At 45.6% G+C, this 19,112-nt stretch overlaps 2 protein-coding genes across 2 annotated transcripts in view; both read left to right on the forward strand.

Annotated features, from left to right (window-relative positions):
* The first annotated feature begins 99 nt into the window (after positions 1–99).
* On the forward strand, positions 100–7,972 carry arsk (arylsulfatase family, member K). Its single transcript, XM_064944929.1, has 8 exons — positions 100–349; positions 781–910; positions 1,222–1,381; positions 2,296–2,578; positions 2,809–2,980; positions 5,488–5,712; positions 5,828–6,043; positions 6,380–7,972. Exons 1-8 carry the CDS (start codon positions 224–226, stop codon positions 6,685–6,687), a joined length of 1,620 nt encoding a protein of 539 aa, XP_064801001.1. The 5' UTR covers positions 100–223; the 3' UTR covers positions 6,688–7,972.
* A 271-nt stretch (positions 7,973–8,243) lies between these two features.
* The window catches only part of LOC135519582 (nucleolar protein 6-like), a 28,978-nt gene continuing 18,109 nt past the window's right edge, over positions 8,244–19,112 (forward strand). Inside the window, exons 1-17 of the mRNA XM_064944848.1 lie at positions 8,244–8,436; positions 8,830–9,033; positions 9,269–9,385; positions 9,514–9,693; positions 9,791–9,959; positions 10,319–10,453; positions 10,689–10,852; positions 10,949–11,069; positions 11,242–11,300; positions 11,701–11,802; positions 11,893–12,008; positions 12,135–12,312; positions 12,541–12,663; positions 12,772–12,920; positions 17,561–17,636; positions 17,745–17,885; positions 18,145–18,262. Coding sequence (XP_064800920.1) covers positions 8,413–8,436; positions 8,830–9,033; positions 9,269–9,385; positions 9,514–9,693; positions 9,791–9,959; positions 10,319–10,453; positions 10,689–10,852; positions 10,949–11,069; positions 11,242–11,300; positions 11,701–11,802; positions 11,893–12,008; positions 12,135–12,312; positions 12,541–12,663; positions 12,772–12,920; positions 17,561–17,636; positions 17,745–17,885; positions 18,145–18,262 — 2,176 coding nt within the window. The 5' untranslated portion in view covers positions 8,244–8,412. The remainder of the gene's footprint in view (positions 8,437–8,829; positions 9,034–9,268; positions 9,386–9,513; positions 9,694–9,790; positions 9,960–10,318; positions 10,454–10,688; positions 10,853–10,948; positions 11,070–11,241; positions 11,301–11,700; positions 11,803–11,892; positions 12,009–12,134; positions 12,313–12,540; positions 12,664–12,771; positions 12,921–17,560; positions 17,637–17,744; positions 17,886–18,144; positions 18,263–19,112) is intronic.

Raw genomic sequence — 19,112 nt, forward strand, 5'->3', positions numbered from 1 at the left:
CAAATCAATTTTATCTTCGTGTGCGCTCTTTGCTGCTAGAAACCTAGTACTGCAATGGCGACACCACGTGACTAATGCGGAACAACAACAAACGTGAAAATTGAATTTGTTGCAGTCAAGAAGCCCTTGTTGGACGACAGTCACTTCCCTGAATAAATGCCTCTCGTCAGCCCCAAGTCAAGCAGTAGCAGTTAATGTCGTAATAATTATATTTTTTATATTGATGTACGCGATGTATGGAACATGGTTAGTTATCCTTATACTTTCCCAAACGCATGGACATTGTATGTGCCAAAATCGTACCACAAACTTCAGACCCAACATTGTGATGGTGATGTCCGACGCATTTGTAAGTACTGCCACTTTGACATTTTGTAAATATTTTTGATTCGTTTTACACAACATTCTCATGAGATTTTGTGTGGATTATATTTCAATTTAACTTTCCTGATGATTTATAAGTTGTTTCCACCAGTGAGTTTTAACAAGAATTTAAGCTTTCTGCCAATATCAGATATGTCTATATCCTGGGAAATGTTTTTATTACTTACAACCTCATGCTAATCGCATTAGCCTACGTTAGCTCAACCATCCCGTGGAGTTGTAATATCCCTAGTTAATTTATCACTGCTCTGATAAGGTTGGAGAGTGGTCATGGATCAGTTATTATCAATAGAGACATAGTAGATGCTCTGTTACTACCTCAAAGAAGGGAGAAATAATTGGGAAGGATGTTTTTTTTTAAAGGTATTCAAACTCTTTATTTCCCTCTTGCTGAAGGATGGGCGGCTGACCTTTGACCCTGGGAGTAGGGTGGTCCAGTTACCATATTTAAACTATCTCCGGGAGCTAGGCACTGTCTTCATCAATGCCTACACCAATTCTCCAATCTGTTGCCCCTCAAGAGCAGGTAAGATGTTGTTGTGCATTTGTATGGAAGACCTCAAGGCAACAGCAGAATATTGGTATATAATGTGGGCTATGTTCTGATCCATTCACTACATACAGAACAAGAAGTTGAATTGCATAATGCTGGTGGATGACTCTGATTCCAATAGTTTGTGACTAACAGACATGTTCAGTACAAAGGAATGGAATGTAACCAGCTCAAATTTTATTCACACTCAAACAATACTACAACTGCATTTCAATCCAGTGGCCACCATTGGTCCGTGGAAGGAAACATTTCACGGTCTGTTTTATGTTGATTCTTTTTCTCAGCTATGTGGAGTGGTCGCTTTGTCCATTTAACTGAGTCCTGGAATAATTATAAGTGCCTGGACCCCAATGCCACAACGTGGATGGACATGCTCCAACAGAATGGCTATAACACCTTGAGTGTTGGGAAGCTGGACTATACTTCAGGAAGTCACTCTGTCAGGTGGGTGGGCACTGCAATGAGTCATGAATGTCAAACATACCCTCGTAAAACTGACTATCCTACCGATCCTTGACTTCGGCAATGTCTTTTACAAAATAGCGCTCCAGCAGGTATATTTCACTGGTCATCCCCAAAGCCAACACCTCCTTTGGCAGCCTTTCCTTCCAGTTCTCTGCTGCCAATGACTGGAACGAATTGCAAAAATCACTGAAGCTGGAGATTTACAACTCCCTCACTAACTTTAAGCATTTCTGTCAGAGCAGCTTACTGTACCTGTACACAGCCCATCTGTAAATAGCCCACCCAACTACCTCATCCCCATATTGTTATTTATTGTTTTTCTCTTTTGCACCCCAGTATCTCTACTTGCACATCTATCACTCCAGTGTTAACGCTATATTGTAGTTATTTTGCCACTATGGCCTATTTATTGCCTTACCTCCCTAACCTTACTACATTTGCACACACTGTACTTAGCTTTTTCTATTGTGTTATTGACTGTACATTTGTTTATCACATGTGTAACTCTGTGTTGTTGTTTTTGTCGCATTGCTTTGCTTTATCTTGGCCAGGTCGCAGTTGTAAATGAGAACTTGTTCTCAACTGGCCTACCTGGTTAAATAAAGATGAAATAAATGTAAATAAATAATAATAATTTATAACAGAACTGACAGCATCATTTTACAGGAAACCGTGAGCTCACTTAAAGTAGCCAGTCTTGTAATGCTAAGAGATGCAGAGACTTTATGTGTAGATAGATTGGCTTGTGCATGGAAATGTTCTATTCAGTCTCATTTTCCCCAAATGTGAACAGTCCCTTGATTTGACTCATGTCTTTATTTAGGCCTATGTTTTTTTCCTCGTGTCAATTTTGGTGATGTCACATTTTTATGATGTGTGTATTTCCACTCCAGTAATCGTGTGGAGGCATGGACGCGAGATGTGCCTTTCCTTCTGCGGCAAGAGGGCCGGCCGGTGACAGACCTGGTTGGGGATGCGTCCACAACGAGAGTCATGACCAAGGACTGGAGAACCACGGACATTGCCACCCAGTGGATCCGCCACAAAGCTGCAGCTCTCTCCCAGCCTTTCGCCCTCTACCTGGGCCTGAACCTGCCACACCCCTACGTCACAGACTCCTTGGGGCCCAATGCTGGGGGGTCCACCTTCCGCACCTCTCCTTACTGGCTCGAAAAGGCACGTTCTCGTCAAGAATTACTACTAGTTCCTATTTACAATTTTATAGCAGTCATGTGTCATGTTAGCAGTCTAGCTTTGTTTTAACTGTGCTAACCAAATGTTGATACATCTTCAGAAGCATTCTACTTTACTCTAGATTGTCAAACCATGTTGATTGATTCCCATCTGCAGTCTGCGCTTGTGTTCCATTTCGCAGCATGTGTAATAAGGAGCTGCTGTCCACACAGGTGATGCCTGAATTAATCTCTATTCCAAAATGGCTGCCGTTGTCCGACATGCACCCTGTGGACTACTACTCCACCTTCACCAAGAACTGCAGTGGGAACTTCACAGAGCAGGAGGTCAGAAAGATACGGGCCTTCTACTACGCTATGTGTGCCGAAACAGATGCCATGCTGGGTTAGTGGTGACTTAATTGTTTGTGTCTGGAATTTCATTTGGCCAAATTTGAACATCCGTACAATGTTTTACAGTGTTGCAGAATGTGGTGTTCAGCAATGGACAGTTTAGCAGCTACTGGTGTTATACTGGTTTATTGCAGATGTATTGCTGTTGGTAGTAAAACATCTAGCCACATACCAGCCAGGCAGCCACCAACCATAGGATGTTCTGCAACCTTGTGCAACTCAATCAGTTTTCATACAAATCAAATCAAATTATATTTGTCACATACACATGGCTAGCAGATGTTAATGCGAGTGTAGCGAAATGCTTGTGCTTCTAGTTCTGACAATGCAGTAATAACCAACGAGTAATCTAACCTAACAATTCCACAACTACTACCTTATACACACAAGTGTAAAGGGATAAAGAATATGTACATAATGATATATGAATGAGTGATGGTACAGAACGGCATAGGCAAGATGGTATTGAGTACAGTATATACATATGAGATGAGTAATGTAGGGTATGTAAACAAAGTGGCATAGATTAAAGTGGCTAGTGATACATGTATTACATAAAGATGCAGTAGATGATATAGAGTACAGTATATACATATACGTATGAAATGAGTAATGTAGGGTATGTAAACATTATATTAAGTGGCATTGTTTAAAGTGGCTCGTGATACATTTTTTACATGTATGGCAGCAGCCACTCAATGTTAGTGGTGGCTGTTTAACAGTCTGATGGCCTTGAGATAAGCTGTTTTTCAGTCTCTCGGTGCCTGCTTTGATGCACCTGTACTGACCTCGCCTTCTGGATGATAGCAGGGTGAACAGGCAGTGGCTCGGGTGGTTGTTGTCCTTGATGATCTTTATGGCCTTCCTGTGACATCGGGTGGTGTAGATGTCCTGGAGGGAAGGTAGTTTGCCCCCGGTGATGCGTTGTGCAGACCTCACTACCCTCTGGAGAGCCTTATGGTTGTGGGCGGAGCAGTTGCCGTACCAGGCGGTGATACAGCCCGACAGGATGTTCTCGATTGTGCATCTCTAGAAGTTTGTGAGTGCTTTTGGTGACAAGCCGAATTTCTTCAGCCTCCTGAGGTTGAAGAGGCGCTACTGCGCCTTCTTCACAACGCTGTCTGTGTGGGTGGACCAATTCAGTTTGTCCGTGATGTGTACGCCGAGGGACTTAAAACTTACTACCCTCTCCACTACTGTCCCGTCGATGTGGATAGGGGGGGTGCTCCCTCTGCTGTTTCCTGAAGTCCACAATCATCTCCTTTGTTTTGTTGACGTTGAGTGTGAGGTTATTTTCCTGACACCACCATCCGAGGGCCCTCACCTCCTCCCTGTAGGCCGTCTCATCGTTGGTAATCAAGCCTACCACTGTAGTGTCGTCTGCAAACTTGATGATTGAGTTGGAGGTGTGCATGGCCACGCAGTCGTGGGTGAACAGGGAGTACAGGAGAGGGCTCAGAACGCACCCTTGTGGGTCCCCAGTGTTGAGGATCAGCGGGGTGGAGATGTTGTTACCTACCCACACCACCTGGGGGCGACCCGTCAGGAAGGCCAGTACCCAGTTGCACAGGGCGGGGTCGAGACCCAGGGTCTCAAGCTTGATGACGAGTTTGGAGGGTACCAGGTAGGGTGGAGGTGATATGGTCCTTGACTCGTCTCTCAAAGCACTTCATGATGACAGAAGTGAGTGCTACGGGGCGGTAGTCGTTTAGCTCAGTTACCTTAGCTTTCTTGGGAACAGGAACAATGGTGGCCCTCTTGAAGCATGTGGGAACAGCAGACTGGGATAAGGATTGATTGAATATGTCCGTAAACACACCAGCCAGCTGGTCTGTGCATGCTCTGAGGACACGGCTGGGGATGCCGTCTGGGCTTCCAGCCTTGCGAGGGTTAACACGTTTAAATGTTTTACTCACGTCGGCTGCAGTGAAGGAGAGTCCGCAGGTTTTGGAAGCGGGCCGTGTCAGTGGCACTGTATTGTCCTCAAAGCGGGCAAAAAAGTTATTTAGTCTGCCTGGGAGCAAGACATCCTGGTCCTTGACGGGGCTGGTTTTCTTTTTGTAATCTGTGATTGACTGTAGACCCTGCCACATACCTCTTGTGTTTGAGCCGTTGAATTGCGACTACTTTGTCTCTATACTGATGCTTAGCTTGTTTGATTGCCTTGCGGAGGGAATAGCTACACTGTTTGTATTCGGTCATACATTGATTAGGTCTAAAACATTCTTGGCAAAAAAAAACTGTTTTCAAATGTAGTTTGGAAGTTGAATAAGTAGTCCCTTACATTCCACACTTCTACTACCCCTTGAATGTAATCCCAACAGACACTCATTCTGTGGCGGTCCGTGCTATCTGGGATCCTTGCAATGTCCCTACTCCATTTGATGTTGATATTTTAAAATAGTTAAAGTTAGGTAAGGGTTCAGGGTAGGGATGTTCGAAGGATCCCGGAGAGTACTAACCATTCTGTGGCTGCGCTACTCTCTGTGGTCCTTCTAGGCCAGGTGATCTCAGCTTTGCGGGACACAGGCTTGCTGGACACCACAGTGCTGCTCTTCACGTCTGACCACGGCGACCTGGCCATGGAGCACCGACAGTTCTACAAGATGTCCATGTTTGAGGGCAGCTCCCATGTCCCCCTGCTCATCATGGGGCCTGGGGTGAAGTCTGGCCTGCGGCTGAGTCAGCTAGTGTCCTTGGTGGACATCTATCCCACTGTGCTGGGTAAGTACAGGAGTATATGCAGGTCAGAAGCACAGGGCTCGATGATGGAGGGATTCAAAGGGTTGTTACACATCCTGGTCAGTAAACTGATTCCATTCCACATACATGTTTGCAGAGATGGCAGGCGTAGCAGTGCCAGTTGGCCTTAGTGGTCATTCACTCCTGCCTTTGCTGTCTCAGTCTGCTGCCCGGCCCGCACGGCCTCGCCCAGACTGGGTATTGAGTGAATACCACGGTTGCAATGCCAACGCCTCCACCTATATGTTGAGGGAGGGCCGGTGGAAGTACATTACCTACGCAGATGGTGTGAGTGTTCCCCCACAGCTATTTGGTGAGTGTGTGTGTGTGTGTGTCCCATGTAAATTACAAATGGTCCAATATCTAATCCTTTTATTTAGTGGATAAATATGATTTGGAACAGTACCACTACTGTGTGTACTTGGTATGTGATTTTTAAGCATAGCCACATAACTTTTGGCATTATATATCTGTCAACTGACTTCCCTAGTTAAATAAAGGTTAAATAAATATGTCATGTCATTCCCCACTAAAGCCTTTGTTAGAAGTTCCCTCAGGTGGAGCCCTCCCTCAGCCGCAGGGTCTACGTAGATCAAATCTCTGCAACCTTTCCTCTTTTAACACTTTTAATATCTCTCTCCCCTGACAGACCTAACGGTGGACAAAGAGGAGCTTCACAATGTGGCGTCCAAATTCCCTGATGTGTGTCGTCGCCTGGACAAGCTGCTGCGCAGCGCAGTAGACTACCCCCAAGTCTCTCAGGCAATCTGTCTCTACAATAAGCAACAGTTTGCTGCATGGCGAAAGAGTCTTGGTGACAATTATACCCAAGTCATTGCAAACCTGCGTTGGCATCTGGACTGGCAAGAGGATGTGGAGAACAATGAGAACGCCATCGATGAGTGGCTCATGACATCTGGGTTCTCTTCTGAAAAGCTCAAAGTATCTATGTTTTAACTGGCCTGCTGTATTAGAAAAGCACCAAAATAAAGATGTCATGCCAAACATGACTACCAATAACTGCACAATCCACAACAGTGCTGCAAACTGAAATGATAATTCTGGTCAAAATGTGAGAACACACACCCCTGTAGTTAAAGCATAATTATAATTCACTTGTTTCTTTGTTTATTTACTCTGGTAAGATTGTGGGCGGCAGGTATAGATAGTAGTGTTAGGCTAGGAACCGAAAGGTCGCTGGTTTGAATACCCGAGGTGACGTGGTGACAAATCTTTCGATTTGCCCTTAAGCAAGACACTTATGTCAGTGCTGCAGTGGCACCATACTACTATGGATGACCCTGTAAAACAATACATTTCACTGCACCTATCCGGGGTGTATGTGACAATGAAACATAAAAGAAATATATTGTATGTCTGGTAGAGTTTATTGTTCTATATTATAGTCACTTCTGGTCCTGGAGAGTTGTTGGCTTTTGTTACAGCCCAGCTCTTGTAAATATTGGGTCGCATCAACCAAAGATTATGGATATACTGACAAGATACGTTTCTCCGCCCTAACAATGGGAGTCGTTGTCCACACAGGCAAGGCGGGCTGTCTAGCTCCCGCATATCCTTTCTTTGGATTGGATACATCTTATTATTGTAATCCCTTTTTGAATATTCGATGAGGGTTATTGACATCAAATTCCTATGTTCAATGGAGAGAGATGCTATGCCACTAGCCTCATGACATGAATATACATCGCCATCTGATCTTCAAAAGGTTCTACAGCTGCACCATTGAGAGCATTGCATCACTGCCTGGTATGGCAACTGCTCGGCCTCTAACCGCAAGGCATTACAGAGGGTAGTGCGTACAGCCCAGTACATCACCGGGTCCAAGTTTCCTGCCATCCAGGACCTCTATACCAGGCGGTGTCTGAGGAAAGCCCTAAAAAATGTCAGACTCCAGCCACCCTAGTCATAGACTGTTCTCTCTGCTAACGCACGCAAGCGGTACCGGAGCGCCAAGTCTGGGTCCAAGAGGCTTCTAAACAGCTTCTACCCCCAAGCCATAAGACTCTGTACCGGTACCCCCTGTATATAGCCTCGCTATTGTTATTTTACTGTTGCTCTTTAATTATTTGTTACTTTTATTTATTTTTGTAGGTATTTTTCTTAACTGCATTGTTGGTTGAGGGCTTGTAAGTAAGCATTTCACCTGTTGTATTCGGCACATGTGACAAATACAATTTGATCGAGAGACAACTCTAATATAGTGTTTTTTTTCTCAAAGTTGCAGGGATGTCACTTGTTTTACTTATGTCAGTACACTCATAACTTAAGCATTAGGAAACTTATTTTCGATTAAATAAACCTCACGTCGCAGATACGCCATACATTTTTTGTTGGCCAAATTTGACCCTCATCGACCTCCATACAAAAACTCCCTGCTTGGTTGGCGAAAAAATTCGCCACCTGCTGGAGGGAGAAAGGTTTTCCACCCAAGTTGGGCCTCTCTTCCTCTGCATCCTTCTGTGTATGCTCATGCAACGCATCTTGAGTTAGAAGGGCGGAGTTAAACGGAAATTACCCAATCGTAACACACATTTGTGTGTCGTAATGCGCTAGCGTCTGACTGATCCTGTCCACACGTGAGAATTGTGCCGACAACTAAAAGTTGTCATATGCATGGAAATAAAACGATTGCCTATTGAACAACCAGTGAATAAATAAAAGATGAAAGCAACAGCCAAGGAGCAGGTAACTTACATTATATAGTGTGAACTTTTTCATTTTAGCATGAGGCAATGACGATTAGTACTAGTAATTAGCTGCCAGCTAACGTTAGCATCGCACATTACATGTGTACTGTAACTCTTCACGTGTGGCTAACGTAACGGTAACATTAGCTCGCGGAGACAATATCTATTCTCTTAGTATTACAGATAACGTTAGTATTTGAAAGGTTGTCGGAATTTGAGTTATGACGAGTTTCTGTAGCTAGTCCAATTTATCTAGCCAACTATAGCTAGCCCATGCCTTTATATCCACCATGCAGCCAATTTGATGCTAGTTAGTTTACTAGCTAGATCTCGCACTACAACATATTCTGATATGTGTGTTAACGTTACACATGATTCTCACGTTTCAAAGATGGAGCAATCAGAGTCTTCGCACGATGAGGAAGATGAGGGCCCGACCAGGGCCAAAAGGGGTAAGCCCGAGGTGGTCCAGAACGGGCTCCTCCGTCCCGTGAAGCTGTCGCGCGGTGATCTCTACAAACCTCCCACCGCAGATGAACTAAACCAGCTCAAGGAGGCCGAGAGCCTGTTCCACTGCAGCCTGCTCAAGATGCAGGTGAGACGGGGGTTAGGTATGGGTGGAGGTCGGTGGTTCATTCACAAATTAATCGTTTTCAAGAACATTGACATTGTGTGTTTGTGTGTGTACACACACGCCTACATTCCAGTATTTCTGATGAAGGGGGGACCACACGGCCACTTAGCAACATGACAGCAGTCTCAATGGTCCCATGCATGCAAATACATATATATTTGTTAATCTCCCTCTGTCTCCCTGCCAATGCCAACAGATGGAGGAGCTGCTGAAGGAGGTTTCCCTGAGTGAGCGCAGGAAGCAGCTGATTGACTCTTTTGTCCAGAGTGTCACTGAGCAGCTCCAGACTGTACCACAGACTTCTGACATGGAGGTATGTCAGTGATACGGTGGTTCCAAGGGATTAGAAATAGTGGGAACTTGTTGTATTTGGTCTGACCTCAATGATCTCCAAAATGTTTGCCATTGATGCCATTGATCTCTCTCTTGCTTTTTCCCCAGCTAAGTGACTTGTCATGGTTGTCAGGAGGGGTGAAGGTCCCCTTTGTCTTGGTGCCAAAGGCAGCCAAGGGCAAGTTTCACATGGCACCGCCCATATCTGTTACCATCATAGGCAGCTACCCACTGGGCACCTGCACCAAACCAGGCATTTCAGTTGATCTGGCAGTCGCTATTCCTGCTGTACGTAACGCCACACTGTTCACTCTGAACAATAAGAGTCAACATTTGGTCGTACAACAGAAATAACAACATACGTCTATTCATGTATTATCTTCAGGATGTCCTGCACCCTAAAGATGCCTTAAACCAGAGGTACCCACGGAAGAGGGCGATTTACCTGGCAGGACTGGCACAACATCTTGCTGCCTCTCCCGCCATCGGGGCCATGCGGTACTCATGTCTCCATGGCAACCGCCTCCGTCCTATCCTGTTGCTTTCCCCTCCAGGTACCTAGCATCTGTCACAGAAGGGTGGGATGGCCACAGTGCTTCTACATCTGCATAGCTTGCTTTTTGAGGTTTTAGGCTGGGTTTCTGTTTAGCACTTTGTGACATCGGCTGATGTTCAAAGGGCTTTGTGAATACATTTGTTTGATTGAACAGTTGGTTTATTCTAAGGCCAAGTCTTGTAGAGCTTAAACCTTTTTTCACGGTGTTCCTTAACTCAAAGCCTAGCTTGGTTGGATTTAGCATGCAACTCATATGGTTGTCGGCAAGCACCTATTCACTACTTGTTCATGTACCTATTCACAACATATTGTTTTGTGTGTGTCAGTAATGATTAAATGAAATGGCCCCTTTTCCAGGCAAAGACTCCTCCAGTTTCACCGTGCGACTCCACGCCTGCCCTCCACCGGGCTTCTTCAAGCCCAGTCGCTTCCACCCCCAGAGGAACAACATCCGCACCGACTGGTATACTGGCCTGGGGAGCTCTCAGCCAGGTGAGGGCCTCAACTCAAACCAAGCAGCTTTGATATATTGTTTCCAAAAATACAGGTCTCTTCTGATTTAGGATGTTAATGGAAACTGATTCTTAAACGAGATGAGTGTTCCTTGTTGAGGGAGATGGTACACTAACCTGAATTACAGCTGTGCATTGGATAGATTCTTCACCTTTTAAATCAGACTTAAGTCCACGTTCTCATCCATTCCTTTTCTGTCTGTATTTTTGTGCAGCGACAAGTGAGCCGCCCACTCCCCACTACAACAGCTCTGTTCTTGGGGACATGCTACCCAGGGCCCACCTGCAGTTCCTGACCGCTGTGAGCTCCCAGTGTGCCGCCTTTGCAGAGGGAGTGGCACTGCTCAAAGTGTGGCTCAGACAGAGGGAGCTGGACCAGGTATGGGCCCCTGCACCACCACCCGCTCCCTCTCTATCAAGAGTTTTACTGGGCTGAATGAACCTAGTGTTTAAACTACTCTTTTTCTTCCCCCAGGGCGTTGGGTGTTTCAGTGGATTCCTTGGCTCCATGCTGCTGGCATACCTCCTCTCCTGCCACCGAGTCAGCAACACCATGACAGCCTACCAGCTGCTCCGCAACAGCCTGCATTTCCTGGGTAAGATGCATGAGGTCTCATCTCCTACCTGTCAGTCTACTCCTACTGTTGGAGTAACATTGCATGTACCATAAATACCATACCTGGTGTTATTGCAAAGTGTTTGGTGTTGATCTCATCACTACTCTGTTTAGAGCCGGTCTCATTGTCATCGCTTTCTTCTCAATCTCAGCTTTCAACGACCTGACAGAGAATGGAATTACCCTAGCCAAAGGCCCAGATTCAACTGCGGTGAGGCAGGACTAGTCCAAATGACTTTAAAGGAAAATGCCATCTTTTGGCATTTGTTTTCCATTAGTCCTTTGTTGATATAGTCCCAAAATGTTTTTCATGTCAGCAATCAAGTTTTCAAGTTGTATAACTTTTGAAGTACAGCTGGTATGATCATCATGTGATGCAAAATGCATCATACCGGCTGTATTTCTGTATTTTGAATTGTATCTCTTAAACTCGATTTCTGACATGCAAAACATTTTGGGACAAATCAACAATGGACTAATGAAACAAATACAAGAAGCTATTTTTTGAAGGGGCTTTTTCTTTAGTAATAGGAGTGCTTTTCTGTTTTCTCCATTGTGGATCATAATCACATGTTCTTCTCCCCCTTGTTTTCTTTCGTTCCCTCCCTCAGCCCTCTCTCGCCGAGTTCCACACTGCTTTCCAGGTTGTTTTTGTCGACCCCTCTGGACACCTCAACATGTGTGCTGACATGACAGCCTGCACCTACAAACAGGTGAGTTCCCTGTGGCAAGGTGCATTGAGATTGGCTGGATGGCAGTAACATGCCCTCTGATTGGTTGACTGTAGCTTGTTTGGCTCTCAGGTGCAGCACGAGGCTTCTCTGTCGCTGCAGTTTTGGGACGACCCCACCGTGGATGGATTCCATGCCCTACTCATGACCCCCAAGCCCATGATCAGGACCAGTGACCATGTCTTCCAGTAAGGCCTTGTTTGGAACACACACTAGTGCACACACACTTATTGTTCTCTCCTCTTGTATTAACTTTGACCCCTCCCTCCCCCATATTCTGTTTGTTCTCCTCTCCTGTGTGTCTCTGTCATCAGGCTGTGTGAGCTGGTCAAGCTGCAGTGCTGCTGTAAGAAACTCAACCTCCTCAGTGAACTCATGGACCACAGTGGAAACTACGTCCTCACCGCACTCCCCTTCATCCTCTCCCTCCTGCAACGAGGACTGGGCCAAAGAGTCCGCCTCCTCACCCACTCACTGACCCCTGACCCCGAGGTGAGCATTCTCCTGCTTTCTTTGATTTCCGTATGTTAAATAGTACTGAATGGTTTGTGTTTCACTTTGTAAAATGTGTGTGTGTGGTTGAGACGGGTTGTGTGTGTAATTCAGGTCTGTTGACTGGGACGGACTGGTCCAGTACGTTTAGAGAGAACTGTTTACTTGATAACGTTCCTAATGGGTAGTCTGGTTGGTGTGTGTAACAGTGTATGTTTGCTATGGCAGTGGCCTGTGGAGAGTGATGCTCCGAAGCACAACGCCCAGCCACCCCTGTCCTTTGGCCTGCTGCTCAACCCAGAACAGGCGGCCTCTGTACTGGAGAGAGGACCCCCAGCCGATAGTCCCAAGGTCTGTGTCTATTTCTCTCTTTGTGTTTCTGTGTTAACAATTAATACCATGTTTTCAAATGTGTCATGCAGTTGTGTGTCATTTGCACTGCTGTGTGTGTTTGTGCAGGCTGAGGAGTTCAGGCAGCTGTGGGGGTCTCGCTCTGAGCTGCGTCGGTTCCAGGATGGTGACATCACGGAGGCTGTGGTGTGGGAAGGAGAGACCACCTGTCAGAAGAGACTGGTCCCACGCCAGCTCATCACCCACCTGCTGCAGCTGTACGTACCTCACCACTCCTAAGCACAGATCTAGAATCAGATCATCCTACCTCTAATCCTAACCACAACCATTTTGGGGATGGATAAAGATCTGACCCTGTATCAGTCGGTTTAATTAAGAATTTTTATTTTATTTCACCTTATTTAACCAGGTTGGCCAGTTGAGAACAAGTTCTCATTTACAACTGCAACCTGGCCAAGATAAAGCATAGCAGTGCGACACAAACACAGAGTTACACATGGAATAAACAAACATACAGTCAATAACACAATAGAAAGTATAAATACAGTGTGTGCAAATGGCGTGAGGAGGTTAGGCAATAAATAGGCCACGGTAGTGAAGTAATTACAACTTAGCAAATTAACACTGGAGTGATAGATGTGCAGATGATGATGTGCAAGTAGAAATACTGGTGTGCAAAAAAGTAAATAAAAACAATATGGGGATTAGGTAGGTAGATTGGATGGGCTTTTTACAGGTGTGCTGTGTACAGCTGCAGCGATCAGTTAGCTGCTCAGACAGCTGATGCTTAAAGTTAGTGAGGGAGACATAAGTCTCCAACTTGCAATTCGTTCGAGTCGTTGGAAGCAAAGAACTGGAAGGAAAGGCGGCCAAAGTAGGTGGTGGCTTTGGGGATGACCAGTGATATATACCTGCTGGAGCGCATGCTACAGGTGGGTATTATGGTGACCAGTGAGTTGAGACAAGGCGTCGCTATACCTAGCAAAGACTTATATATGACCTTGAGCCAGTGGGTCTGGCGACGAATATGTAGCGAGGGCCAGCCGACGAGAGCGTACAGGTTGCAGTGTGGGTAGTATATGGGTCTTTGGTGACAAAACGGATGGCACTGTGATAGACTGCATCCAGTTTGGGATCACTACCCTTTTGTTTACCTGTTGGCCCCAGCCTCGAACACAGGTCCTGTATGTACCTAACTGACCCGCTCTGCCCATTTAATTGCCATTTACCCGTTGTTGTCTTAGCTCTCCTGATCAACACCTGCGATTGCTTTATGCCTCTCCAATGTCAATATGCCTTGCCTGCTGCTGTCTCATCTAGTTCTTATTGTTTTATTTCACTGTAGAGTCCCCAGTCCCACTCAAAATGCCTTAGATAGCTCTTTTTTCCCACCCTACACACATGCGGAGACCTCACCTGGCTTAATTGCTGCCTCCAGAGACAAAACCTCATGGTCACTCAATGCCTAGGTTTACCTCCACTGTACTTACATCCTACCATACCAATGTCTGTACATTATGCCCTGAATCTGTTCTACCACGCCCAGAAATCTATTCCTTTTATTCTCTGTTCCAAACACACTAGACAACCAGTTCTTATAGACTTTAGCCATACCCTTATCCTACTCCTCCTCTGGTGATGTAGAGGTTAAACCAGGCCCTGGAGCCCTCAGTTCCACTCCGATTCCCCTAAAGTTTTATTCACTGCTTTAGCACACTCTGCCAACCCTGATGTCCTAGTTGTGCCTGAATCCTGGCTTAGGAAGACAAAAAATTCTGAAATTTCCATCCCCAACTACAACATTTCTGTCAAGGTGGAACTGCCAAAGGGGGTGGAGTTAGCCTGCAGAGTTCTGTGATGCTATCCAGGTCTTTGCCCAAACAGTTCGAGCATCTACTTTTAAAAATCCACCTTTCCAGAAACAAGTCTCTCACTGTTGCTGCTTGTTATAGACCGCCCCCAGCTGTGCCCTTGACACCATATGTGAATAATTGCCCCCCATCTATCTTCAGAGTTTGTACTGTTAGGTGACCTAAACTGGGATATGCTTAACACCCCAGCCGTCCTACAATCTAAGCTAGATGCCCTCAATCTCACACAAATTATCAAGGAACCTACCAGGTACAGCCCTAAATCCGTAAACATGGGCACCCTCATAGATAACATCCTGACCAACCTGCCCTCTAAATACACCTCCGCTGTCTTCAACCAGGATCTCAGCGATCACTGACTCATTGCCTGCGTGCGTTATGGGTCCGTGGTCAAACGACCACGCTTATCACTGTCAAATGCTCCCTAAACACTTCAGTGAGTAGGCCTTTCTAATCGGCCTGGCCCGGGTATCCTGGAAGGATAATGACCTCATTCCGTCAGTAGAGGATGCCTGGTTATTCTTTAAAAGTGCTTTCCTCACCATCTTAAATAAGCATGCCCCTTTCAAAAAATGTAGAACTAAGAACAGATATAGCCCTTGGTTCTCTCCAGGCCTGACTGCCCTTGACCAGCTTAAAAACATCCTGTGGCGTACTGCATTAGCATCAAATAGCACCCGCGAAATGCTAATTTTCAGGGAAGTTAGGAACCAATATACACAGACAGTTAGGAAAGCAAAGGCTAGCTTTTTCAAAAAGAAATTAGCATCCTGTAGCACAAACTACAAAAGTTCTGGGATACTGTAAAGTCCATGGAGATTAAGAGCACCTCTGCCCAGCTGCCCACTGCACTGAGGCAAGGAAACACTGTCACCACTGATAAATCTACAATAATCGAGAATTTCGATAAGCAATTTTCTACGGCTGGCCATTCTTCCACCTGGCTACCCCTACCCCGGTAAACAGCTCTGCACCACCCACAGCAACTAGCCCAAGCCGCCTCCATTTCTCCTTCACCCAAATCCAGATAGCTGATGTTCTGAAAGCGCTGCAAAATCTGTATCCCTACAAATCAGCTGCGCTAGACAATCTGCACCCTCTTTCTAAAATGATCCGCCGCAATTGTTGCAACCCCTATTACGAGTCTGTTCAACCTCTCTTTCGTATCGTCTGAGATGTCTAAAGATTGGAAAGCTGCTGTGGTCATCCCCCTCTTTAAAGGGGGAGACACTCTAGAACCAAACTGTTACAGACCTATATCTATCTATCTTATCTTCGAAAGCCAAGTTAACAAACAGATCACCGACCATTTCGAATCCCACCGTACCTTCTCTGCTATGCAATCTGGTTTCCGAGCTGGTCATGGCTGCACCTCAGCCACGCTCAATGTCCTAAACGATATCATAACCACCATCGATAAAAGACAGTACTGTGCAGCTGTCTTCATTGACCCGGCCAAGGCTTTCGACTCTGTCAATCACCGCATTCTGATCGGCAGACTCAACATCCTTGGTTTCTCAAATGACTGCCTCGCCTGGTTCACCAACTACTTCTCAGACAGTGTTCAGTGTCAAATCGGAGGGCCTGTTGTCCGGACCTTTGGCAGTCTCCATGGGGGTGCCACAGGGTTCAGTTCTCGGGCCGGCTCTTTTCTCTGTATATTTCAATGATGTCGCTCTTGCTGCTGGTAATTTTCTGATCCACCTCTACGCAGACGACACTATTCTGTATTCTGGCCCTTCTTTGGAGACTGTGTTAACTACCCTCCAGACGAGCTTCAATGCCATACAACTCTCCTTCCGTGGCCTCGAATTGCTCTTAAATACAAGTAAAACTAAATGCATGCTCTTCAACCTATCGCTGCCCCCGCCCACCCATTTAGAATCACTACCCTGGACAGTTCTGACTTAGAATATGTGGACAACTACAAATACCTAGGTGTCTGGTTAGACTGTAAACTCTCCTTCCAGACTCACATTAAGCATATTCAATCCAAAGTTAAATCTAGAATCGGCTTCCTATTTCGCAACAAAGCATCCTTCACTCATGCTGCCTAACACCCTCGTAAAACTGACTATCCTACCGATCCTTGACTTCGGCAATGTCATTTACAAAATAGCCTGCAACACTCAGCAAATTGGACGCAGTCTATCACAGTGCCATCTGTTTTATCACCAAAGCCTCATATACTACCCACCACTGCGACCTGTATGCGCTCGTTGGCTGGCCCTTGCTTGATATTCGTCGCCAAATCCACTGGCTCCAGGTCATATATAAGTCTTTGCATGGTAAAGCGACACCTTGTCTCAGCTCACTGGTCACCATAGCAGCACCCACCCATAGTACGCGCTCCAGCAGGTATATTTCACTGGTCAACCCGAAAGTCAGTCCCCCCTTTGGCCGCCTTTCCTTCCAGTTCTCTGCTGCCAATGACCGGAACGAATTGCAAGAATCACTGAGCAGCTTACCGATCATTGCACCTGTACACAGCCCATCTGTAAATAGCCAACCCAACTACCTCATCCCCATATTGTTATTATTTTTTTTGCTCCTTTGCACCCCAGTATCTATACTTGCACATCTATCACTCCAGTGTTTAATTACAATTTAGCAATTATTTCGCCACTATGGCCTATTTATTGCCTTACCTCCTTAATCTTACTACATTTGCACACACTATATATAGATTTTTCTATTGTGTCATTGACTGTACGTTTGTTTATCCCATGTATAACTCTGTGTTGTTTTTGTCGCACTGGTTTGCTTTATCTTGGCCGGGTCGCAGTTGCAAATGAGAACTTGTTCTCAGCTGGCCTACCTGGTTAAATAAAGGTGAAATAAATAAACCCTCTCCTATACTACAAGGAAGGAGTAGGCTGAGCTCTTCATCAAAATGCTTGCATCCACACAAAGCCTCTTTGACAACTCTCCACTCCACCATCTTTTCCTTGTATGATGTTGTGTTGGCTGTATGGGAAGATCTGTTAGAAGCAGGTTTAAGAGAGGCTCCTTTCTCTTCTCCTCAGTCATGCAGATATACCAGAATCCTGTGTGAGATACATTGGAGGGATGCTGGATGATGTCATCAAAGTGGGACGTGAGGTAGTTCTGAGTTTTCTGTAGTAGTGCATCTTACTCTGGGTTGATGACCCCCTCCATACAAACTTTGACATCTGAAACCTGTTAAAGCTCTGTGTGTGTGTTTGCCAGGTGTGCAGTACTGGTGAGGAGGAGAGTCTGAAGGTGGTTCAGTCATATGATGATCTAAGTAGGAAGCTGTGGACGCTGGAGGGGCTTCCCCTGTCCATAACTTCAGTGCAGGGGGCCCACCCAGCCCTCCGCTACACCCAGGTAACCCCCCTAGCTACTGTACCCTACCTAGACCCCCCCCCCTCCCCTTTCCCATTGACACATCTCAACAGGAGTGTATTCATTGGTGCAAACCCTAACGAAAGGGTTTGGCAATATGAGTTTCAGGTCACTTCCCGTTAAGGCCTGTTTATTTCCATTTGGCTCCTAATCCATGCTCCTCCATGCAGCAGACGTTAATTAGCGAGTTGGAGATGGTTCATAATTTCAATGTTTGATTTGTGCTTCCTCCATCACACAGGTGTTCCCTCCAGTGCCCCTGAAGCTGGACTACTCATTCTTTGACAGAGAGAAGTTGTCCCGGTCACTGGTACCCCATGAGGTCAAACCTTGCCCTGTGTACATCACCCCTATCCAAGGTACGGCACACCATTTCTTACGTGTGTGTGTATGGGGGGTGCATGTGTTCATCAGTGCCTTGCGTTCATGTGTTGCGCTTACAATGCTGCCTGCCTGCCTTCATGTACGTGCCAAAACTGTGGCGGGACTTAACTTTTCTAGGCCTAGTTGTTAGGTAAATTAGGGTTCACACATTCTCTTCAACACAATGTGCAACAACAATCTCGCCACAGTTAGGCAGCATTGTATTTGTAATTTGGATAGAATACTAATTCTTCCATTATGGTTCACTTTCCCATCAACCACATCCATGCCTGTTGCTTGTAGCCTACCATTTAGCCTTATAATCCAACTCAATATGCAGGTTAATGCTCAACATTCTTCAATAATGAACACAGTAATCAGTCAGTTAAACCATCTCAGCTTTCTTATAAAACGTTAATTTTGGAAGCAATATAACTATATGATGGCATGGGACTCGAGGCGTTAACTCATGCCAACAAATGAACGAAGAGCATAGAATTGCGTTTATTAAATACAAACAACCCTTCACCTTGGTATATTGGCCATATACCACAAACCCCAGAGGTGCCTTGTTGCTATTATAAACTGGTTACCAACGGAATTAGAGCAGTAAAAATTATTGTGTTGTCATACCCGTAGTATTGGCTTTCAGCCCATCAGCATTCAGGGCTTGAACCATCCAGTTTATAATTAGAACACACAGTGAGCTCCACAAGGATTGTGTTGTTATACCCGTAGTATTGGCTTTCAGCCCATCAGCATTCAGGGCTTGAACCATCCAGTTCATAATTAGAATACACAGTGAGCTCCACAAGGATTGTGTTGTTATACCCGTAGTATTGGCTT

Source organism: Oncorhynchus masou, chromosome 1 (genome assembly GCF_036934945.1).
Source record: "Oncorhynchus masou masou isolate Uvic2021 chromosome 1, UVic_Omas_1.1, whole genome shotgun sequence".
Lineage (NCBI taxonomy): Eukaryota > Metazoa > Chordata > Actinopteri > Salmoniformes > Salmonidae > Oncorhynchus > Oncorhynchus masou.